The sequence below is a fragment of the Lonchura striata genome, chromosome 19, assembly GCF_046129695.1.
Source record: "Lonchura striata isolate bLonStr1 chromosome 19, bLonStr1.mat, whole genome shotgun sequence".
Lineage (NCBI taxonomy): Eukaryota > Metazoa > Chordata > Aves > Passeriformes > Estrildidae > Lonchura > Lonchura striata.
Window position 1 is genome coordinate 1,215,602 of NC_134621.1, and position 23,687 is coordinate 1,239,288.

At 54.9% G+C, this 23,687-nt stretch overlaps 1 protein-coding gene across 2 annotated transcripts; it reads right to left on the minus strand.

Moving 5' to 3' along the window:
* Positions 1–1,086: 1,086 nt before the first annotated feature.
* On the minus strand, positions 1,087–22,930 carry NDEL1 (nudE neurodevelopment protein 1 like 1). 2 transcript variants are annotated; one of them, XM_077787320.1, is made up of 9 exons: positions 22,827–22,930; positions 14,337–14,434; positions 12,827–12,980; positions 11,479–11,627; positions 10,370–10,506; positions 8,260–8,433; positions 7,458–7,549; positions 5,216–5,367; positions 1,087–1,325 (listed from the first exon to the last, which is right to left on the minus strand). In XM_077787320.1, exons 2-9 carry the CDS (start codon positions 14,420–14,422, stop codon positions 1,238–1,240), a joined length of 1,032 nt encoding a protein of 343 aa, XP_077643446.1. In that variant the 5' UTR covers positions 14,423–14,434; positions 22,827–22,930; the 3' UTR covers positions 1,087–1,237. The 2 variants fall into 2 exon arrangements, with proteins under 2 accessions (XP_077643446.1, XP_077643447.1); XM_077787321.1 differs by lacking the exon at positions 22,827–22,930 and adding an exon at positions 18,374–18,618.
* Between the last annotated feature and the right edge of the window lie 757 nt (positions 22,931–23,687).

A 23,687-nucleotide genomic window follows, 5' to 3' on the forward strand; every position in this document is an offset into this window, starting at 1 on the left:
CAGCAGCTTCCTAAAGCTCCCGTGGGGTCACCGTGCATGGGGTGAGGGACAGAGTCCAGCAGGGCCAGGGAGCTGTGGGGCAGCCATGGGGACACCTGAGGGCACAGCCCTGGCCATGGGGACACCCCATGAGCACAGCCCTGGCCATGGGGACACCCGAGGGCACAGCCCTGGCCATGGGGACACCCCATGAGCACAGCCCTGGCCATGGGGACACCGAGGGCACAGCCCTGGCTATGGGGACACCCCATGAGCACAGCCCTGGCCATGGGGACACCGAGGGCACAGCCCTGGCCATGGGGACACCCCATGAGCACAGCCCTGGCCATGGGGACACCGAGGGCACAGCCCTGGCCAGCCCCGCAGCAGGGCAGGAGCCCAGGGAGAAAGCTCAGCCATGCCAGGCCCATTGGGGCCGGGCACAGAGCCTGGCTCTGGGTGTGTGTCCGTCTGTCCAGCGAGGATGGGCCCGGCCTGGCCGGGCTGGAGCTGCTGATCCAGCCCTGCTCCGACTGCCCCGGCTGCAGCTGCCCCGAGACAGCACCTGGGGCTGGCTGCCAAGAGCAAGTGGCCCCAGGGCCACTGCTGGCCTCCCCGGGCACTGAGAGCAGCAGCTCAGGGCCTGGGAGGGGACAGGGACAGGGGAGCCTGCGACAGAGTGGCCAAGGCTCTGTCAGACCTCAGTGAGAGGAGAGGGAAAGGCTGGGCTGGGCCTGTCCCCCAGACTGAGGAGAACTCGGTGTCCCCAAGCACAGCAGGACTCGGTGTCCCCAGCACAGAACAGGACACGGTGTCCCCAGACAGAGCAGGACACGGTGTCCCCAGACAGAGCAGGACACGGTGTCCCCAGCACAGAACAGGACTCGGTGTCCCCAAGCACAGAACAGGACACGGTGTCCCCAGCACAGAACAGGACTCGGTGTCCCCAGCACAGAACAGGACTCGGTGTCCCCAAGCACAGAACAGGACACGGTGTCCCCAGCACAGAACAGGACTCGGTGTCCCCAGACAGAGCAGGACTCTGTCCCCCACACAGCAGGGTGGCAGCTCGTGGGGCCGGGGCAGAGAAGGTCCACTAGAGCGAGAGCAGAAAACAAACTGTATTGACAGGACATGGAGGGCCTGGGCTCGGGGTCTCCTCTCGGGTGACGTTCCAGCGGGGTGGGAATGGGGAGGGATCGGGAGCAGTTCTTCTCGAGGTGGGCTGAGAAAAGCATCCAAGTCCGAGCCCGGGGGCTCATACGCTCAGGGGGAGCATTCCCGGCGCCGAGGAGGGGCGGGAGCCCCCCAGGCCGGGGGGCCCTTGGTCAAAGCCGTTCACTGCCCTGGGGACGAGAGAGAGCCCGTTAGGGGAGCAGAGCCAGGGAGGCACCCCGGGAACCCCGACCCTGCTCCTCCCTCTCCCCATGGCCGGGAGCAGGTTGGGCACAGCTCTGCTGCCAGCGCGGGGCTGGCACGGCCCGGCCGAGCTGACTGACCCAGCGGTGAGTGGGCACAGAGCCCGAGCCCTCGGGGCTCTGCTCGGGGCTCTGTGGGGTCAGGGCACTGCCCTGGGGCTCTGTGGGGTCAGGGCATCCCTCGGGGCTGGCCCCAGCTGTCCCTTCCCCAGCACTCAGTGCCCTGTGCCCAGAGCTAAGGCACAGCCCCGTGTCCCTGTGCCCAGAGGGGACACACACACACTCACACTCACTGTCACACTCACACTCAGCAGTGTCACAGCCCAGCACAGCTGTGTGCCCCCAGTCCCCACGGGGCTGCAGGGCAGGCTCCCCCTCCCCAGCGTCCTGCTGGAGCTGTGCAGCCCCTGCCCTGCCAGGGGGGTGGCACAGGAGCCCGGGGCTCCAGCAGCTCTTCCAGCTGTGCTCTGACACCTCTCCCGTGAGGAGCTGCAGCCCATCCAGCCAGGAGCAGCATTCCCTGCTGGAAATGTCCCTGCAGGGGCTCCTCACTGCCTGTCCCTGCAGTGCCACAGGCTCGGTGTCCATGTCCAGCCACTCCCTGCCCTGATTACTAATTTGGACTCGTTAATCTGCATTTCAAGCTGTATTTTGTACTTAGCACCTCATACCCAAGACTCCCTCAGCTCTAAGTATCCATCAAATCCTTGCTGGAAGATTTTTCTGGAGCTGACCAGCCTGGCCTGAAGGGGGAAAAGGAGCTGGTAAAGCACACCTGGAGACCTGGCACTGCCCAGGAGCTCCGGCACTGCCCCAGGTGCTTCCAGCTGCACAGCTGTGCTGGGCAGGGACAGTGACACGGAGCAGGGACCCTGCTGTCCCTACCCACACTTCCCCTCCCTGCTCTAGCCCTGCCCATTTCCCCCTCCTTTGCTCTCCTGTCAGCCACAACCACGGCACTGCACATCAGCAGGTCAAGAACCACAAAATGCTGGAGGAAAACCACAAGCAGAGGGCAAACCTTCCACAGGAACTCCGTCCACGAAGCCACGCTTCCCCTGCATCCCTGCTGTGACCAGTTCCATCAAACATGCACTCATTGAAGTATTACACATGAAGAAAGCAAGCAGCACTCAGGCTTATGCTGGCAACAGGTCACAGCAGCACAGAGGTTTATTTCAAGGCAGGAGAAGAGCAATTGCAGCCTCAGGCTTTGATCAGGGCCCGTTAGTGTGGCACTACCAACTACCTGGTGCAGTTACCAGAGCCCCAGAGCTGCCCCAAGCCCCAGGTTACACCACATGCAGCCACTCAGAGCAAATGAATTCATTTACCCATGACCAAGGTGGGGAATATGACCTTCTCACGCCTAGTGGAGAGAAAGGGAAAGTTTATGCACACAAAAATGACATTCCTGAGCACAGCCCTTGAGGCAGCAGCTGGGCCAAGCCAAGGTGCTGGACCAAAACTCTCCTGCCTGAGCCCTGCTCTGCATGGGCAGCCAGCACAGCATCACTGCACCCGAGGCAGCACAGCTCCCCTCTCCCAGGGAAACCTTGCAGCAAGGTGGGTCAGGGCCTGAAAAAGATTCCCCAGGTGTATTCTGGTCAGGGCTGGGGGTAACAGTACAGAGACACCCCTGACTGCTGTGTGTGAGCACAGGTAGTTCTCACACTAAACTTCAGCTTGTTTCATTGAAACAGAGCCCAGGGGGTTCACAAAACCAGCCAAGAATAAACAGCAGCTATGAGGGCACTGCAGGAAGGGGAACAAGCACCTCAGGCTGGCTGTCCCAGGGCCCTGCAGAGCCCAGAGCACTTTTGATTCCTGGACAAAACTGGACTGACATTAACAACCAATTAAAAACAGCAAAATACAGGTATCCATCCTGAGGATCTATCCTCGGGTGCTGTTCTGCCAATCCCTGGCATCTGGACAGAACCTGCTCCTGAAGGGACAAATCTGCAGGAAACTGATCTTACACCAGACCCTGCTGAGTTTTTACCAAGCAGGTAAACCCTGGGTGCCCCAGCTCTGCAGCCAAGCTTTGGTGCAAGCCCTGCTGTGCTCCAGGCCTGCCCTAAAGCAGTGCTCCCCTCCGAGAGCAGGGCCTTGATAGCAGCTGGAGACGCCTCAAATATTTCACTGCAATGGCAGAAGGAGCTGTAAAGGTGTGGCTGAGCTCTCTCTGCCCAGCCCAGCACTCAGCCACCACCAGCTGCTGCTGCTGGGGCCGTGGCTGCAGGCTGGAGCAGGGCTGCACTCACAGCTGGAGCAGGGCCACACTCACACCTGGAGCAGAGTCACACTCAAAGCTGGAGCAGGGCCACACCTGGAGCAGGGTTACACCCACACCTGGAGCAGAGCCACACTCACAGCTGGAGCAGGGTCACACTCACACCTGGAGCAGAGTCACAGCTGGAATAGAGTCACACTCACACCTGGAGCAGGGTCACACTCACACCTGGAGCAGGGCCACACTCACACCTGGAGCAGAGTCACACTCACACCTGGAGCAGGGTCACACTCACAGCTGGAGCAGGGTCACACTCACATTTGGAACAGAGCTGCACTCCCAGCTGGCTCAGGGTGCCCTCCCAGCTGCCCCTGCCCCAGCACAGCCACCACATCTGCCAGGGCCAAGCCAGGCTTTGCACGGCAGCCCTGGAGCACAGCTCAGCACTGCCAGCCCCTCCTGGGCACAGGGGGCCTGAGGGGACAGCCCGGGGCTCCAGGGGACAAGGACAGCACAGGGGCCTGCAGCATCCCTGGCACTTGCACATGAGCCACTTCCAGCCCTGCTCCTGCCCACTGCCACCCTGCCTTCCAGGCTCTCCAAGCCTTCCTCAGCCCCAGGCTGCTCCCCCCTCCAGGCAGCCACTGGGTAAGGCGTGTGATGCCAATCTGCATAATTAAAAGTGACTTATTTGTCACACCACACCTCAATATAGCCACGCTGCCTGCTAAGAGCTGCCATAATCCCCCCCTGCACTTCCCTGCTCCCTGGAGCTGCAGGAGCACTGCTGGGGGAGGCACACCCCCAGCCCAAAAGGCTGATTTGCACATGACTTCAAGGCTGGGAATTCCTCCTTTCCAAAAGCAGCAAACAGCAGTGGCTCCAGAAGCCCTCAGTGCCGCTTTTTAAGGTGCAGCTTGCCCTGGTCCCCACACAGCCCCACTGAGGATGAATGTGGGGAGCCCAGCTGGCTGCTCTGGCGCTTCCAGGCTGGAAACAACTCGTTTCATTCTCTAAATAAATGGAGGATTGAGGAAGTGCTGAGTATTAAAGTGCACTGAGGTTTAACATGAAGACATGCGGGCTGCTGGCTGTGCTCTCCACCCCTGACACCCACAGGGCCCTGTGCTGTGAGGAGCTGGGCAAACCCTCCTGCAGAAGCACTGCCAGCATCCCAGAGGGAGCTCTGGGCACGCCAGACACGGCTCTGGCTCCCAGGAGAGCCATCCCTGCCTCCTGGCTGGCTCACAGCAGGGAGGAGCCCCAACTCCAGCACCAGTGACCATCCCTCCCCGGCAGGGAACAGCCCTGCCTGCCCTCTGCCCTTCCCCAAGCACACCTGCAGCTTGGGCCACCCTCCAATGGTGCTCTCAGATACTCTCAGATGCTCACTCCTCACTGCCTGGGTTGGCTCCAGCCACCAGGGGATGGGGCAGGACTGGCACTGCCACCCCAGCCCTGCTTTTGTCCCTGCTCCGCAGGAATCCCCTGCAGCTTTGCTCCAGGCTGCCTCTCCTGCAGGAGGAGAGGCGTGCTGGGCTGAGGAGGCACAGCAGAGCCCCAGGGCCGTGCCCAGACTCACCCCTTGTCGAAGAAGGACGTGTGCCCGGGGTGTGGGTACTTTGTGCCATTGCTGCTCATCACGGCGCTGCCCACGGTCCCTGAAATGTAGGATTTCCGTGATGCCTGGTCCTTTGCAAAATTCCTGCAAGCAGCTAATTTGGATTCTAAGGCCTGTGAAAGGGGAGGGGAAAGAACAGCATTAAAGAAGTAATACCATTAAGAGGAAGTTTCTTGCTGCTCGTGAGCCCAAGATTGCCATGATAGGATTTCAGTGTGATCACCCTTGGCAAAAGAATGGGAACAAAGCTGTCATTTCCTCGTCACCCAGCCACAAAGGAAACACACAGATGCTGATGCAGACTGCCAGACATTACTCAGCTTCACGAGGGCTCAGATTCTAGCACAGACGAGCTCTGAAATAATTACCCAAGATAAGGAAGCCAAATCCTAGCAAAAGTTACCCAAACTTGCTTCAGCAGCTGCCTTGAGCTGATCAGAACACTGAGAGCCTAAAGCAGAACCCTCAAGCTTTGAGAGGGGCTGTGCACATGGAAAATTGTTTTTTTCACCAGGACAATGTCACCTGGAATTTCTTTCTTAGTCTTGGCTTGCAAAATAAAGTCAATTTCTAAAGCTTCACTGCCACTCTTCCAAAAAAAAAAGGTGATTTTATTTTTTCCCCATGTAAAGTGACAGTGACTCCTGGAAGGAGGAACAACATCCTCATTCTCTCCTTTAGCCCAGAACATCTCCTGCACATTCTGCCACCATCAGAGGCTGAATACGCCCCTTATCCTGAATATCCAGGTGGTGTGGCAGATGTCCTCACTCCTTACAGCCCCTGGGCACGGGGCCTTCAGCACATTGCAAATGCCCCCACTGGAGACTGAAATTCATCCCCCCAAACGTGGGGCTTGTCCTGTTCTGCACAGAATATTCCATCAGGAGGGCACTGACATGCTGCCACGGGTGAGTGAGCCCTGTGCAGACCCCTGGAAGTTTATTTAGGGGTGATGGACTCCACAGGCAGCTGTGGGTGACTCTGGTGTCACAGAGTGTCCCCTGGGCACAGGCAGTGTGACCTGAGCCCTGTCCCACTGCAGGCAGGAAAGCAGAGGGGAAACTTCCTGCAGAGACAGGAGTGTAAAGCTTGGAGGGATGAGGCAGAGCCCAACCCCAAAAACCTGAGCACCCCTGACTGCTGCAGAGGCACAGCCCAACCCCAAAGAACCTGAGCACCTCTGACTGCTGCAGAGAAGTGCATGAGGCACATCCAAACCCCAAAGAACCTGAGCACCTCTGATTGCTCCCAGAGCAATACATGAGGCACAGCCCAAACCCCAAAGAACCTGAGCACCCTGTGATTGCTCCCAGAGCAGTGAATGAGCTGCAGCCCTGTCTGTGTGGCTCAGGGCAGGCTGGCAGAGCAGCTGCTTGTTTGGCATTTCCTGTCCTGGCAGAGTAATCACAGGGATTGTCACTAAGCTGCCCAAATCCCCTGCAGACTCTTACTCACAATGATCCCCTTTGAAACGTGTCACTGCCAACCCCGACTGTCCTGCTGCCCTTTCAGAGCGGGGCTGGGCTCAGAGGGGAGCAGCCAGGCTGGTTTCCACGTCCAGCTCTGCTACAACAACTGTCTGTAGTGCAGCTCCTGGCAGCTCAAAAGCCATTTCTCCTTCCAAGGGGAGAGCCTGGGTCCTGAAGAGCCCTGCAGCAGATGTTCAGAGCAGTTCTTCCCTGCTGACAGTGTAATAATCCCTTTAAAGGCTCATGCATTTCACTTCCCCACCAACCACACATTGGGAGCATTTGGCTTTCTCCTCATTTATTCCCTCACTTTCTTACCAAACGTTTCCAGGCTGGGTTTTCTTTCAGTGGTAGATCTCAGGGGGTGAGGAGCTGTGCCACCCTGGCAGGGTGAGCCCAGCTCCTCCTCACCTGAGCTCCAGCTCTGCAGCCCAGGCAGAGGAAGCTGCAGGCCCAGCTAAGGTCAGAACTAAGTTGGCAGTGTCTAAGCCAGCACTTGAAAAACTTTTATTCCAAATATGAATTTTGTCACCCCAAATGGGATTCAGAACTATAGGATCAGACTTTAAAAATCAAAATAATTAGAAAAAAAACTAAAATAAAGCATTATCAAATACTAAGCAGTGGATGGATGATTTGGCAGCTCCAGACTGTAGCCAGCACTGTACCAAGGCTGTGCCTGAGCACAGGGACAGGAGCCCCAGGGAGAGCCCAGAGCTCAGAGCACTCACCCCCACTTTGCGTAGCAGATCTCCCACAATGTTGAGTGCAGATATTCGAGCTGAAGGAGTGAGTGGGCTGGTACCAAACCCATTTGGTATAGCTGCAAACACAGACACCTCTTATTACTTCACTCCTCCACAGTTCAGGTTTTCCAAAAATTTAAATAAATCACCTTCTACATTAAAAAAAAAAAACCCAAACATATCTACAATCTTGCTGCAGACATTTCATACAATTGCCCACAGTAACTGCAGGATCACTAGCTAGAGAAAATGATAACGCTTAACTCCTGCCCTGGCTGCCACTCCCCCCCAGGCAGAGTTCATGCACTCTCCATCTGCAAGGCTACTGACTGCAATCCATCTGACCAGCCAGAGCTCCCTTCCTCAGCTGAAACACCCAGGATTAATCCCTGCCACTGCCCAGAGCCCTCCAGATGGGAGAAGGGGCTGGACTAAGATCCCACTGCCCCACAGAGGGAACAGGACCCCTGAGAAGTCACTGTGGTGACAGATTCCAAATTGCTGACCATGCTCACCCACAATTGCTGCTGCAGTAGCAGAATTATCAGTCCCTGCACTTCCCTGCATTCCCAAATATCTTCAAGGCTCCACAGCAGAGTGAAAACCCCTGCCTGCCCAAGCCTCACTGTCCTCTGCCATGCAATTTACTCCTGATTTACTCCTGAGATGCACCTGCTGCTGCCCTGGGATTCAACCACAGCTCATGGAGGAGTGTGAGATCCACACCCCCACGTCCACCTCGGGCTCCTTAAGGAGCATAACCAGACCCCACTCCTGTGGAAGGTACCTTTTGGGGAAGGAAAACTATTTTCTGATCCTTTTCCAACAGGTGTGGCTGGCAAGGAGAGAGAGGCCTGGACAGCTGAATCCATCTTCTCACAGTCCAGCGTGGGCGAGCTGGGCGCTGATTTCCGGGTCACCTCCTGCTGCCTTTCCCTCACAGCCAGCTCCTGCCGTAGGTCTGAGGGTTGAGAGAAGGAAAAAACCCCACTAAATCCCATACTAGTGATTGATTCTCTCACAGACACTGCCCATTTGGGAGGGGCAGCAGCAGACACTCCCCAACAATCCTGGGTTGGTGCCTGCTGCTGCTTCCTCCAGCAGCAGGGACAGCCTCAGAGCAGCCCCATCCCAGTATCCCATCCCAGTATCCCATCCCAAAGCAAAGCCCCACACAGCTCCCCGTCCCTGGGATGGGGGCAGCTGATTTGCCTCAGGATTTCTCCCCATTTGCAGTGTGAGCTCCACGTTACCAAAGCTGCAGCTGGACACAAAATGCTGCTGCTGCTGCTGCTGAGCCCAGCTCCTGCTCAAACACAGCCTGGAAAAACAGTGCAGGGACCTGACCCTGTGCTCCCCATTCCAAACATTCTCCTCCCAGTTAATAATCCAACAAGACAAAGGCAGTCCAAGGGTTGCATCTAGTTTCTTTATGCCCTGACAAATAAAAGAGCAGATTGCAGGGCAGTCCAAAGGACAGGGAAAAGACTGGGCTTAGAAAAGCCTGGCTTTACTCTCACCTCCTCCCCAGACTGCAGCTTATCCCTTCTCTTCCCACAGCTTTTTGCTACAGAGACCACCCAGCACAGCCCAGCAATGATCTCCCAAATCCTCAGAAAGAGGCACACAACCATTACAAGTGAGCTGTTCCTTTTTGGGCAGAGCAACTTCATTTTCTCAGACCTCTTATTCCTTATTCTTATTCCTTGCCTCGATCTGGCACAAAAGCAAAATTAACTGCACATCACAGCTTTTAAGCTGTAACAGATATTTAGAGCTGATTGTAGGTAAAACAGCAGAGCTGAAGTGAAAATCTGTCTGGGCTCCCAGAAGAGGATCTGAGGCTGTTCAATCAGAAATGTCATATTTGAGTTTGACAGTACCAGTTCTTTTAGAGGCTACTGTTCCTGCTTGCTGCCAGGGGGAATAACTCACAAATGCTAAAAATGTCCAAATGACTCATCTAAGAAACAAGATGTCTGTTTTGCTGATTGTTCCAGTGTTCTACAAAACAGTCCCCTGGGTTTTGCTGGTTTTTCCAGTTTTCTCTCCCTAATATCAAATTACAATACATATCCTTCCTCAGAAAGTTTCTTTCTTTATTTCAAAATCCCAGTGCTTCCAATAAAGCTCTCGACTTCTGGGGCACAAATTTGCTTCAAAAAGGTTCATAAAGGAGAACAGCAACAAAAAATCCCAGCCTGCTGTCAGGTGTGTTCTTGCACTCAGCTCCAGGCCTTAAATGAGGAAATATTTTAGAAAGCTCCATTTAGGGAACAAAGTTGCAAACCACCAACTTCTACAGCCATTATTGGCTGGCACAGGCTTAAGAGCAGGTCACCTCCACTGTCAGAGAAATCAGTTTACAGCAGCACCCTCAGTGTGAAATCCACTGGGGACCCCTCAACTCCTGATCCTATCCCAGAAGACCATCCCAAACATCTCCCACAGTCTAAACACAGCCTTTACCAGAATATCTTACATTATATATTTAAGGCAATTTCCAAGGGGCTTAGAAGGAACACAGGAGAGATTTTTTTAAGAGTTACTTGATCATTTATCCTGTATTTCCCTGTCATTTCCTGTGCTTTCCCCTCCTGTAAACACACAGCAAGAGGAACTTCTGAAGCAACTTCCTCAATTCTCTTATATCTGTGGAACAGAGTATTTTTGTGTTAAAAATCCTGAATTCATCAATTAGTAATTCTGCCCTAAATGAGGACATTTTTTTTTGGCTACACTGGACATACAAAGTTAGTACTGTTAGTAAAACCCAAAGCATCCAGTTCAAGTCTCATCATGTGAGGCTTTCTAGAAACATGAGCTTTGCTGGCAGCACATCTCTTTTAGCAAACCAACCCTGCAGCAGGAGCCAGAACCAACCAGACCAGCCATACCTCTTGCTTCATCCTTTAATCTCTGTACAGAGACCAGCAATGACTCCTTGTCATCCAGTTCACTTTCTAAAAATGCATTTCTCTCAATAGCTTGGTTCAGCCTTTGTTCAAAGTCTTCCAATGAAACTATTGTTGCCCTAGAAACAAAATCCAGAATATTAGGTTCTTCAGCTCAGCCAGCATAAAAGCTTATTCAAAAGCATAACAGAAGGCAAATGTTAGCAGGGCTGTGCTCAAGGTAAGCATTTGAAGCCATGGAAATGCTTCTTAGAAAGGAGGAATCAAAGAAACAGGAGAAAAAGATGAGAAGAACACGATAGCATCTGGCTCTCAGAGATGAACCAAGGATGTGGCAGGAGCCAGCCCAGAGCTCCTTTTCCCCAAGCCAGGCATTAATCCGTGCCCCAGCTCAGGTGGGGCTGTGCTGCCAGGGCTCTGCACAGGCACACCCAGCAAGGTGGGCAGCAGGGACATTCCTCCCAATTCCTCCCAAAACCAGTGGCAAATGTTGGTCATGAGCTTAAGAGCCTTGTGCAAACAAGGCTCAGCTCTCAGATCTTCTTTCCAGATGGCCAGAGGCTCATTCCTGCTCTCCCTGCATCAATGGCAGGATTCCCAGCCAGCAGAAGGGAAGCAGGACCTCCTCCCAGGCTGGGTGTTCCCAGCAGCAGCCAGCTCACTGCAGCACTGGGAAGGGCAGGACTGCTCCCTGCAGCTGCTCTGCAAGGCACCAGCAGCCTGCCCTGGCCTGGCTGATCTCAGGGACTATGGAAGCAGCAGACTCTGACTTCAAAGGGGCTCTGAGGCAGCAGGGGCACAGCTACAGTCACCTAGCTGGGGGCACCAAGGGCAGGGCACTGCCCGGCTGGCTCTGGGCTTGCTCCTCACAACACCAACCAGGCTGCCCCACTGCCCTTCCTGCTGCCACAGGAACCAGCTGATGGTGAGGGGCAGCTGCACTGCCCAAACAGCCCCAAGTCTTGGGGGTGCTTGGGGTTTTTCTGATTGTTCTTCTCCCTTTAAGGAACAATGACATGCTCGAGCTGAGTAGCAAAGAAAAGCTCTTTGTGGTGCAGATGTGAAGGGAAGAGGAGGGTTGCAGCCTTCACCTCTTGGCACGTTCCAGGTCATCGTTGGCCTGCTCCAGCTCCCTCACATATTTGTGCAGCTGATCTTTGATGGCCCTTGTCTGGCTCAGGTCATCCTCCAACAACGACACCTGCTTGTAACTCTGGGCGTACTGGTGCTCCAGTTTCTCCTGAAACAAAGAGCAGGGAGATAAACATCAGCTGCTGGCACTGGCCAAGCCATCAGCACCAAAAGGGGACAAAAAGTGTCACTCTGTGTGCACAATGCTGGTCTGGGAGCGCTGGCAATTCACAGCAGAAACCGGAGAGGGAGAAGGAACAGGCTGTGAACATCAGAGCTGGCCAGAGCTCAGAATGGCACAGCTGCCTCCCAGGGATGCAGCCCTGCATCTGCTCCCCTCAGCCTGCACTGACAGCTGCTCCAGGAAGGCAGGGAGAGATCCAAGTGCACTGCCTCCCCCTGCGTGCTGCCCTGCAGCAGAAATCCTCTGATGAGTCCTTTGCCAAAAAGGGGCAGCACCCACCTGACAGCAGAAATCCTCTGATGTGTCCTTTGGCAAAAAGGGGCCACTGAAATCTGTCACAAAACCTCCAGGCCCACAGACTCATCCTCAACAGACTGAGGAATTCACTGCCAAAAACCCTCTGAGTGCCTATGGAGCAACTCCTGAGCTCATACAACACATCCTGACCCTGCAAGTACAGCTGGGACTGGAGACACAAAGCAATCCCATAAACCCTCCTTCCACTGAGTGAATTTCTAACCTCTGCCTTCACTAAATAAGCCAAGACTGCCCAAAATGATGCTTTTGCAAGATTTCAAGAGAGGCAAGAACTTGTTAACACAAAGGCATCAGCTGAGAGCTACCTTGTGCACATGCACATCTCTCAGCAATTCCTGGCTCCACAGATACAGCTCTGAATGGACGTGGAGACTCCCTGGAAGATGTGCACAAATCACCCATTTTCTGCTTTCTTTGGGGTCTCATAAAACCTAGGAGACCCTGAGGGCAACAAGACTTTTTGCAAAGAAAGGTGACAAGGCAGTGGCCTGACAAAACCCCTTGTGTTGTGCCCTGTTGCTATGCTGACGTTCCCTGTGGAATAAATAAAGCTCCTCCTTGGCACAGCCTGGGGAATTCAAAGCAGCACAAACTCCAGGACGAAGTTTCATGATGTGAACAAGAAAAATTCTGCCAGAAATGTCCCTGGCCTTATTTGGGGTACATGCCATGCTTCAGTGTGGATCTTAACCAGACAACTCCATTTTTATTTGGATATCCAGTGCCCGAGAGCAGCCCAGACGATCCAAAAAGAGATCCAAGACGTAGCTGAAAGGAAAAGCAACACCACCACAGAGAAAACCTACCTTTAATGTTTCCACTTCATATTTCAATCTTTGGTTATCTGCTTGCAAATCTCTGTTCCTCTGCTCAGCCTGCACTAGCTGTGCCTCCAACTCAGCCTCCAACTCCCTGCTCCCCTCCTGGAACTCAGCCAGCTCTTCACGGGCCTCCTGGAAGCTGCAAGGAGAGGACTCATCAGTGGGAAAGCCAGCATCTCCCCAGTTAAAACAAAACCTGCAGCTCTTCTGAAATAAAAAGCTGAGAACACGGAGTTTTAATGCGCTTAAGTGTCATCCATGGACCTCTAAGGGGAAAAAGAAGAATGGGAAAATAGAGAAATTACATTAAGCAAAGCTATTGAAGGAAATTAATTCTCTTACAACAAACCCAACAGCCACCTTGAATGCCTGTGTGGAATCAAAGCCATTTCCAGGATTCAAGGGAGCCTAGAAGCACTTTGTGCTCCATTAGCTTTCAGTGCTGGCAGACTTTATGGAACAGACAATGAATTAAGCAAACATTGAACCAGATTTTGGTCAGCAACTGAAGAGAGAACAGTTTCTGCATCTCTGCACCCGCTGGAAAATTAAAGTTTGTAAAAATCATGCAGAGTCAGGGAGGCAGGACATGCCTGCCTCATACCACTGTGAGTTATTAAATACCAGAAGTAGCCACTCCACATACTCTGCTTATTAAATTTGCACCTTTACCACACGTAATAGCTCAGCCCTGAGCAAGCAGCAGAGAAAACCACCGAGGCTTTGGGCAACACCACATCCAGTGGTGCCTCAGATGGAATTTCTGACACACAAGAACAGCTTTGGGTTCTCCACACGGACAGGCCTCTCCACATTCCCAACACGTCCCTCCCAAAAAACCCCAAACCAAACAAAAACAACCACTTGGAGCTTGGGCTCCTTGGCCTTGAGAGGGATTTAACTCCAGAAAAACCTCAGCCCACCCCCCAGTCCCTCCTGCTGCACAGCACTGCTCCTGGAGCAGCTTCTCTTGGCACTTTTGGAAACAAAGCCCTGTGTCCCCTTGGAGATGCAAACCATGGGTACAGGCAGGACCAGGAGCTACGAAACGCTGGAATAAAATGCAGCAGACACCAAATCAGGCACTTTTCATACCAGTAATTCTCCTACAAGAAGCTTGAGGGAGCAGGAAAAACACAAGGCAAGCCCAAAGGCGCCTTCTTGTGATAAAACATCAAGATACCACTCAAGGCAGCACTTTAATTACACAAAGCTGCTCACAATCATAAAAAGGCTCTGCTCTTGCTCAAACATGCTCAAAACATAGCCTGCAGTTCTTGGCATGGTGACACTGGGCAAGAAACACTCAGCTCCCACAGAGATGGAAATTTTAAAGCTGGAAATCCTTTCCAGAGAATTCTCTTCTCACAGGTTTTCTCTAAAGTATCTAATAAGCATCTTGGTGTGGCCTTGCAGAGGAATAAATTCAACAGCCATCATTAAGATCCAAATCCTGATCATTAAGAACGAAATTCAGCTTGCAAATCCACAATACCTTTGCTTGTACTTCAAGGAAAGCTCTTTCCAATATGCAGTTTCCTCCTTTGGACTCGAAAAAGTAGGGATTTCTTCACTGTCCATGATCAACACGACCTGCAGGACACAAACACAGGGATACACTCAGGATAAAGCTGGGCACAGCACCCCAAAACTTCTCTACTCAATCCTGGCAATCCAGCCATGGCACCAGGACTTGGCACCCACAGCCAGGATGTCAAGAGTCCCTCCAGGGCTCATCCAGCACCTAGACGTGCCCCAAGGAGCCCCAGGACCTTACCCAGCCTCTGCAAGGGCTGGTGGAGCAGCCTGAAATGAGAGCAGAAGTTCTGGATGTATTTTGGAGCTGCCCCCAAAACTCCAGGGGTGCCACAAGCCCACTCAGGCCCACAGCTGGTAATACACTCAAATTTACAGCTATCATTAAATGTTTTTAACGAAGAGATTTTGCCTCCTGCCACCACACAGTGACTGCACTACAGCTGCTTTTAGAGCTGCAAAGGAGAGCAGCGAAGGAGGGTGAACACTCCAAGTGAGGCAAGCACAAACAGCTCTGTGTGGAGATCAAAACTCAACTTATTCTTCCTGCAGCACGTCCTGGCTAATTCCTGCTTGTGTCACACGCAGGGGACAGGAATTATCCACACAGTCCTGCTGCCTCAGACAGCCACAGGGAAGATCAGCCTGTCCCATAAATGACATGGTCACGTCCCAGAGGAGTCTCCCAGCCTAGAGGTGCTCAGAGAAGTTTCCCACACCAAGGCACTGGAGATCCCCTCTCCGTGAAGATCCTGCTTTTTTGGAGGAAAACTCCCCAGGCTATCAGCCAGTACAAGAAACAGAACCCAACACACCTTTGGTATGGTTTTACATGGTCCAGGGGATACAAGGCATCAGCACACACCAGGCCTCAGAGGTGATGAAGGAGACAAAATACAGAGCAGGACCAGGAAAACGCTCAGACCCCAGGAGATGCAGCATTGAACAGCTCCTTAAGGCATTTCTTTTTCTCCTCAAAAAGCCCAGCCTCAAATTCCATCCTTACCACCCCAAAAAAGAACAGGGTGAGGCCAAGCTCCCCTGTGCTCCAAGCAGAGGCTGTGAACAATGCCTCACCAAGCCCATTGATCAGAAGAGCTGACCTACAAGTCCTGACTCTAACAGCCATCCCTTCCCAGCCAACTGTGTCCCTTCAGGCTAAAACTGTCACACTAATGTGTTCTGTATCTCAGTGACCCACATTTTTGACACCTAAAAGCGGGCCAGAACAATCCCCTGCTTTCAGAGGGCAGCCAGGCCAAGCACAGTGAGGCAGAACTGGCACACTGGCTCTCCAGCTGAGCCTGCAGCTGCCACAAGCCAAGAGCAAATTGATCCAGAGAGGGCCAAGCACCTCAAAACCACCTCAAATCTCACACTGTGTTTATTTAACTGCACAGCTTTACTGCAGGAGCAAACGTGTCCTGGCTCAGGAGAACGGATGGTGTTTCCTTCCCTGCACTGAGAAGTGGAAAGTACCTGTGGAGCCATTCCCACCCCAGATTTCAGACTGGATTTTCTTTGGGAGTACTTGCATCAGCTGTTACCAAGACAGCTCAGGCACCCCAGAGGGAAAACCCCAAGCCCTGTGCAGAAGCCGTGGATGTGGAGTTCTGTATTCCTGCAGCTCCAGGGTGGGAGCAGAGACCTGACTCAGCTCAGGTGTGTCCAGCAGCCCCTGGACAGCGATTCCCAGGACAAGGCACTGCTGGGTGCTGTCCATAGCACCTGCCAAGCACTGATCCAACCCTTCCACAAATCCTCCAACCTTTCCCTGACCCGCTCTACACCAGCACACCGAGAGGCTGAGCCCAGCAGGGAGCAGACACATCCCAGAATAAACCAGATAAAGCACAACACAGGCTCAGCTCCCACAGCCCCAGAGAGGCTGGGCTCAGAAGGTGAGCAGCCAAGGGGGCTGTCAGTAAAATTCAGGATGTGGCTAGAAAAGAGCTTGCACAAGGAAGCGTCTTACATCATTTCCTAGAAGCAGCTGAGATAAGGCACAAGACTCCTTCCCGTCTGCTCACACGGGGCACACCCTTGGATATCAACAGCTGAGGGATCCCTGCAAGCACAGCAGCCTGAGCAAGACCAGGAAGGGCAGCCTGGGGCTCCCAAGGACAGGAGGTGTGTTTGCACCCCACCTTTTCCTTCCACACACTGCAGAGAGGAGATTCAGCCCAGCGCTGCCTCAGGCAGGAATTCTTTCTTCCCAACCCACCCAGATCTTCCCCAGCCCTCTCGTCCTGCTTGGTGAAGGGGGTGGTAGGTGATGACTGCCCCTGCTGCATGTGGCCCACCACCCCTAATGCCATCAGCAGGGATTTGGGATCTGCTGACTGCTCTGCAGAAAGCCCTGCTGCAGATGCCAATGCCAGCGTGCACTGCTGAGCTCCAGCACCCATATCCCGCTTTTTGTCACTTGTATTCCCACGAGGGGCAGGACAAAGGGATTAGAGCACACAGAGACCCTGCAAACACCATGCTTCACGGCCAAAATATCAACCTGGGAGCTGGGAGATGCTGACTCTTCCAAACCTGCTCCCAGCACACACGTGGCCATGGGAAAATCCTCCACTCCACCAACCTCTGCCCATTCCCTCAGAATGATGGCACAAAACCACGGATTGTACAAGCAGAGGGCAAATCCCAGGAGTTACCAGAACACAACCAGACAACTCCACACATCTCGTGTGTGGGAGAGCAGATGCCCACGGAATACCAAGAGTTTAACAAAAACTGCTTTGCCTCAGCCTGCTGCCTGTTGTCCCAGCCCTGGGAATTCTGTCGGGAGCTGAGAACCAGCACGGCCAGTCCTTCCTATTCAGGGCTTCTTTGCTTACGTGGCACTTGCAGGATCCAGCCTTTGACAAACAACACTGAGGCTTTCAGGGAGCAGACAAGACAATGCAGCGGCGTCTTCCAGGGAAAATGAGAGCAGGCTTATGCTGCTGCCCACTCCAATTCATTCCAACACAGCTCAGCATTCACGCAGTGCCCTGGGAAAACACAGCTCGGTGGGCACAGCTCCAGCTCCAAAGCTGCTCCCAGACAAGAGCTACCTTCAAAACACCGGGGCTCCTTTCAAGCCCCCCCGACAAAGTCAGCAGGACCCAGCAACTCTCCACTGTGAAAAGGAAAGAACTTCTCCACGCTGCAACGACTCTAAAAAAACACAGTGTGGAGGTTAAGAGCTTGTTAGAATCCAGAGGGGTTCGTACAGGACAAATCTGTTTTCCCACCTCGAAAGCATCTTTAAAAGGAGAGGAGCAGTATCCTCTGGATATCACAAGAGCCAGAGGCTCAAGAATGCACCAGAAGTAACCTAGCTAACATGCAGACAGGATTTTTCAAGTAATTTACGGAATCTTGCATTCAAGGCCAACCCCAAACCTCTCTGGAGCTACCTCCTAGCTAAGCCACGAAAGCACAAACCCAGCTTGAAGTGTAACACAGTACCTTAAGCAAGCTTCCCAGGCTCTCCATGTGACAGGAGACTGCAGCGAAGCTTGGGATGAAATCTAAACCCAAAACACTCAGCCTGGAATCCAACAGGACTCTCAGCTGGGACCCACCCCTTCCCACAGCGGGGAATCCACTCCTCCCTGCTCTCAGAGTCACTCAGTCACTCACACGTCACGGCAGGGATGACTCTGAGCCCTGCAATTCACCCCAATGTACCTGCAGCATCTCAAGTGGCTGCAGAAAGAATTCCTCCTGGTTTTAATTGCCTCACACTCTCCCATTTAAAACCTGCTCATAAATGCTGCCATATGAAGAGAATATTATTTGATCTTCGTGCACATTTTTCTGCACGTTTTTCTGCTTTCTCCCTCACAACCCCATTTGCCCAATATTTTCAGACACTAAAGATGAAAAACTAAGCAGAAGCAAAGCAAGGCCACTCAAACAGGACCAACCACAGGGCTGAACTCCCCCAGCCACGCTTGGCTGCTCCCCCCTCCCTTCAAGGCACCACAAATGCCCACTGACCTCTGGAATTAAACAAGCAACTGGCTCATACAGGACTTGATCGAGAAGTTCTGCCAAGCTCACATGTGGCCTTCAGGTCTGGAGATAAGAAGGCACTCTGGCTATCACAGAATGTCCAAGGCCTGCTGGCTGCCAGCCCCCCCTTCTCGCAGGCAGCGACGCCGTCACCGAGCGCTGGCACCATCCAGAGCTGCCATGCACAGCAGGAAGGACTGCTCACAACCAGCTCTTCTTCCTCTTCCTCCTTTTTGCTGATTCACAGGCAGAAAAGCAGAAGGAATCTTGTTTCCACCATTCTTCACCTTCCCAAAGCACGAGGAACCAGGTAACCTCCAGCTCCTGAAGCTCTGGCTCTCCTCCCCGCAAACCCAACCGAGACTCGACGCAAGGTAACCCGAGCACTCCAGCCAAAGCCAGAGCAAACGTGCACCGACTTACTGGAAGATGGAAAACAAACAATCAGATGACACAGCTCAGATTTCACCAATCGATTTGGGCTTGCTCAGCCCGTGCTGGAACAGGAGCCGGCGGATTTCCACACACGCTGGGATGTGTGCCTGCATCCATGAAACTGAACCTCTGGGAAGCGAACCTTCCCCTGCAGTTCTATTTCTGAACGGAATGTTCTCCAGTGAGCCACAACAAATGCCTCCTTCTCTCTCACAACAGCAGCACGGGAGCTTTCAGGAAGAGGAGAAAGTCACCGAGCACAGCGTCAGCACAACGCTCCTTGCTCTGCTGCAATCATAAATCCTGCATTTCCAATTTGGGAGCACAGGAGGCTGGAGATAACCAAACCTACCTGCAGGAACTTGGTGCCAAATTCAGAAAAGCCTTGAAGATAAACCAAGCACCACACAGCAAAGCCTTGTTATCTCAACAGCCTCATTAATCAAATATAACATGTCTGCTCTACACCACATGGCCAAGACTCATCTGTCTGGTGAATATTTGATAGCTAGTCACAAGAAAACCCTTGAAGAGTGAGCCAGCACTGGGTTAGAAGTCTTGAAACTAGAAGAAATGCACTGATGCAAAAAGCTTCCCAGAAATCAACCTATGACTACAGAAAATATGAGAATTTTGTAATAAAAAACATTTATTGCTTTCACAAACATGGGCAGTTTCAGACATTTGATGGCTGCTCCTTCCCAAGTAACCTCACTGAAGTGACTGAAAACGCAGAGGTTGGTGCTCCTGCTGCAGGCTCAGAACCTGCAGAGGTGAAGGAAAGGCTCCTGGAGATGTGCAGGTCCCAGAACACCCTGGCCTGGGCACGGGGACAATCTGCTCCCAGCTCCAGAGGGATGAATCCACACAGAGAGGAGTAAACAGCAAACTGAGAAGGAAATTCAGCCTGTGGAAAGGATTTGCTCGTCCCTGCCTCACTCTCTGCTCTCTCCTGGGCAGGCTGGTGAGGTGTGGCGGGCAGCAGGAGCTCTGATCCCCACCCACAGCAGCTGGCACAGGCTGCCAGGACCCCAAACCCTCTGCAGCCCACCCAGCCACCTCCTCCTGCTCCTGCCCTGCTGCCTTCCCTTCACACCCTGAGCAGTGCCAGGGCATCCCAGGCAGCAGCAGTGCCCAGCCTGGCAGGGACACCTGCACCAGGGACAGCTCCAGGTCCCCCAGGTCACCCCAGCAATCCAAAGCATCCCGATGACAGCACCTCCTGGCAAGGCAGTGGCCAGAGGGTGACACACTTCTGACACCACACAGTGACCCAGGAATTCCAAGGGGAGAGCACTCAGCAGGGATTTCTGCCACAAGGACTGAATTCTGCTGCTTTTACAGCTCTGAAGTTCTACCAGTGCTGGGGGGGTAAAATGGATTTGAAAAATACCCCCCAAAATAGATCACAGACCAGCCCCCAGCAGAGAGAGGTTCTGAACAGAATATTAAACAGAATGTTAACAGAATATTAAAAATAACCCCCTAATCTCTGTGTTGATTAGGAGAAGGAACCAGCACAACCTTCCACTGAGTTCTGGGGACAGAAGAACCCTCGAGGGGCACAAGCACATCATGAAAAATCTGCTCTGGTGGGTCTGGCTTTGTCTGGGGGTGAGGGCAGCACAGCAGAGCAGGCAGTTTGTGAACACACTCCCCACTTTATCTTGATTCTGTTTGTGGTGCCACAGACATCAAGGGCTGCAAAAATACCATTTCCTTTCTGCAGTCTGACTTTCCTGGCACCTCAAAAAACCAACTGTAATGCTCTGAGGGCATGCACTGTGCTTTGCTGCTGTGCTTCCTGGCAGTCTGCTGCCAGCAGCGTCTCCAGACAAGATTCCTTGTGACACCAAGGTCACAGACATCATCAGCCCCGTGCTTTCTCTCCACTTTCCTATTTTCCTTTCTCTTCTCCGTCCTCCACCAAACGAGGAATTATCTTACGAATCTGCAAACTCTAAAGAGTCAGGGGGAAAAAAGGGAGGGTTTTCCCCTGAGGAGGAAGGAAGGCAACTCAAACACTGACTCAAACACTGCCCCTGAACACTTCCTTCACTTCTGGGACTCCCAGTGACAAGTTTAATTAAATTATTAAACCTTCTCACCAGGGCTGTGCCTCCACATATACAACAATACAGAAATGCACAGCCCAGCCAGGAAACAGGACAGGGGATCTCTTCTAGGGCAGAGCTAACACTATTAATGCCAGATCCACACTCCTTACCCAGCTCTGCCACAGTTAACTGGCACCATCAGCCAGCCTGCCTGTGCAGTCACGCTGCAAACACGTCAAACTGGCATTTAAATAAATAAATATAGAAGCACAGAATTATTCATGTTGGAAAAGACCTCTGAGATCATCAAGTCAACCTCTGACTAATCACCACCTTGTCAACCAGACCAGGGCAATGAGTGCCACATCCCAGGAGCTCCTTGAACACCTCCAGGGATGGATGGATGGGGTCTCCACCACCTTTTCATATCTAAAAGCTTCCCAGTCTCTTTTCTGCCTTGGGACAGCTTCTTCCTCTTACAGTTGCTGATATCTCTAACAAAACACTGACCTTGGAAAGGCCACCAGCTCTCAGCAGGAACAATTCCTTCCTCAACAAGGAATTATTTCTTTGTGGGGGGTGGGGTTTGGAAAAAAATGTAAAGGAAGAAAAAAAAATTTTCTGAAGTATCCAAGGAACTCTTCTGTAGCAATTTCTTGTGTTTAACCACCTCTCAGGCAACAAATGCCAGAGGCATCCAGACCCTGCACTTGTGAGCAAGTCAAGGCAGGGAGAAGAGAGAAACCCTGAGTCACTCCCAGCACAGAGCGGGCTGTGGGTAGGAGAGAACCCTGCAGGGATGTGCCGGTGGGAGAGGAGAACCCTGCTCCTCCCGGGAGGGACAGGGATGTGCCGGTGGGAGAGGAGAACCCTGCTCCTCCCGGGAGGGACAGGGATGTGCCGGTGGGAGAGGAGAACCCTGCTCCTCCCGGGAGGGACAGGGATGTGCCGGTGGGTCACCGGGCAGGCTGGGCAGTGTCGCTGCTCTCTCCCAGCGCATCCTTCCCGCACGTCGGCTGCAATTCGGGTCACGCTCACCGGGCACGGGCTGCTGGGGCTGGGCACGCCCGGACACAGCGCACAGGGCTCCCAGCAAGGCCAGGCACCGCCGAGAGGAACCCTCGCGGAATTACCGACTGAATTGCCGGTGGAATTACCGACGGAATTCCTGACAAACCCCCCGGGAGCGCAGAGGGCCAGGGCAGGGCAGGACCCGGAGGCCAGCGGTCCCAGCTGGGAGCGAACAGCCCCGGTCCCCGAGCAGGGCACCGAGCTCCCCCGGCCCGCCCGTCACATCCAGGGGTGACGACTGCACCGCCACCTCCCTGCCCGCTCCCGACCCCAGCACCAGCTCCGGCAGGAATTTCCTCCCGGAAAAGACGCTGTGCCCCGGGCGGAGCATCCAGCAACAGAGGCGGACCACGCGGCCAGCTCCAGTGCCGGGAAAACGCCCGGGCGGGGGGCGAGGCCGGCAGAGCGGCGGGCAGGGCCCGGGACACCCCCGAGCCCCGGAGCGGCCCCGAGCCCCGGGACAGCCCCGAGCCACGGTGCAGCTCCCAGCCCCGGTGCGGCCCCGAGCCACGCTGCAGCCCCGGTGCGGCCCCGAGCCCCGGTGCGGCCCCGGTGCGGCCCCGGTGCAGCCCCGGTGCGGCCCCGAGCCCCGGTGCGGCCGGGCCGGCCCCGCTCCCGGCGGCGCGGAGGGGCCAGGGCGGCGGCCGAGCGGGGCCGCGCCGTGACTGACACCGCGCGCAGCCAATGGGAGGCGGCGGCGGCGCAGCCGCGGCCAATGGCGCGCCGGGGGCGGGCCGTGCCCCGTTGTCAATTGGCAGCCAATGGCGGCGCCCCCGGCCCGCCGCCCGCCCGGCCCGCGCCCCCCGCCCGCCGCGCCGGGCCCCGCTGGCCGGGCCCGCCCGGTGCCCCCGCCCGGCCCCGGGCCCGCCGCTCACCGCAGCGCATCCCCTGCCACAGCCGCCGCCGCGCGCGCCCGCCGGGGCCGCCTCATCCGGGGACTGGGGGGCGAGGCCGGCGCGTGATGCAAGAGCCGGCGGGGGCGGGGGCACCGGCGTCACACCGGGCGGGGCCTGGATGGTGCCCGGTGCCGGTGCCCGGTGGCCAGCGCCGGTGGCCGATGCTCGGTCTCGGTGCCCGGTGCCGGTGCCCGCTGCCCGCTGCCCCTGCCCGGTCTCGGTCTCGGTCTCGGTCTCGGTTCCGGTGCCCGGTGCCGGTGCCGGTCCCCGTTTCGCACGGCGAGGGGATCCCCCCGTGCTCGCCCCCACCCCGCCGGCCGCCCCCGGGGTGAGGTGGTCCCGCCCTCCTCCTTTGCAGCCTTCGGGAACTGCCCCCTGCCCGTTCTCTGCCGCTCTGTCCCCGGTGACCCCGGCGGGGGCACACCAGGCACGGGCATGGACACGGGCCCTGCCTCGGGGTCCCGGACATCCATCCCTCGGGGTCCCGGACATCCATCCCTCGGGGTCCCGGACATCCATCCCTCGGGATCCCGGACATCCACCCCTCGGGGTCCCGGACATCCACCCCTCGGGATCCCGGACTCCATCCCTGGGGATCCCGGACATCCATCCCTCGGGGTCCCGGACATCCATCCCTCGGGGTCCCGGACATCCATCCCTCGGGATCCCGGACATCCACCCCTCGGGGTCCCGGACTCCATCCCTGGGGATCCCGGACTCCATCCCTCGGGGTCACGGACATCCATCCCTCGGGGTCCCGGACTCCATCCCTCGGGGTCCCGGACTCCATCCCTCGGGATCCCGGACTCCACCCCTCGGGGTCCCGGACATCCATCCCTC

What these genes read in the sequence shown, in the direction of transcription:
- NDEL1 (XM_077787320.1), bottom strand. Translation starts at nt 14,422, where the DNA reads ATGGACAGTGAAGAAATCCCTACTTTTTCGAGTCCAAAGGAGGAAACT. An exon ending in GACCTGGAACGTGCCAAGAG is followed by an intron (nt 10,507 to 11,478) that starts GTGAAGGCTGCA and finishes TTTTGTTTCTAG; the next exon opens with GGCAACAATAGTTTCATTGG. An exon ending in ACGTCCTTCTTCGACAAGGG is followed by an intron (nt 1,326 to 5,215) that starts GTGAGTCTGGGC and finishes TCTCGTCCCCAG; the next exon opens with GGCAGTGAACGGCTTTGACC.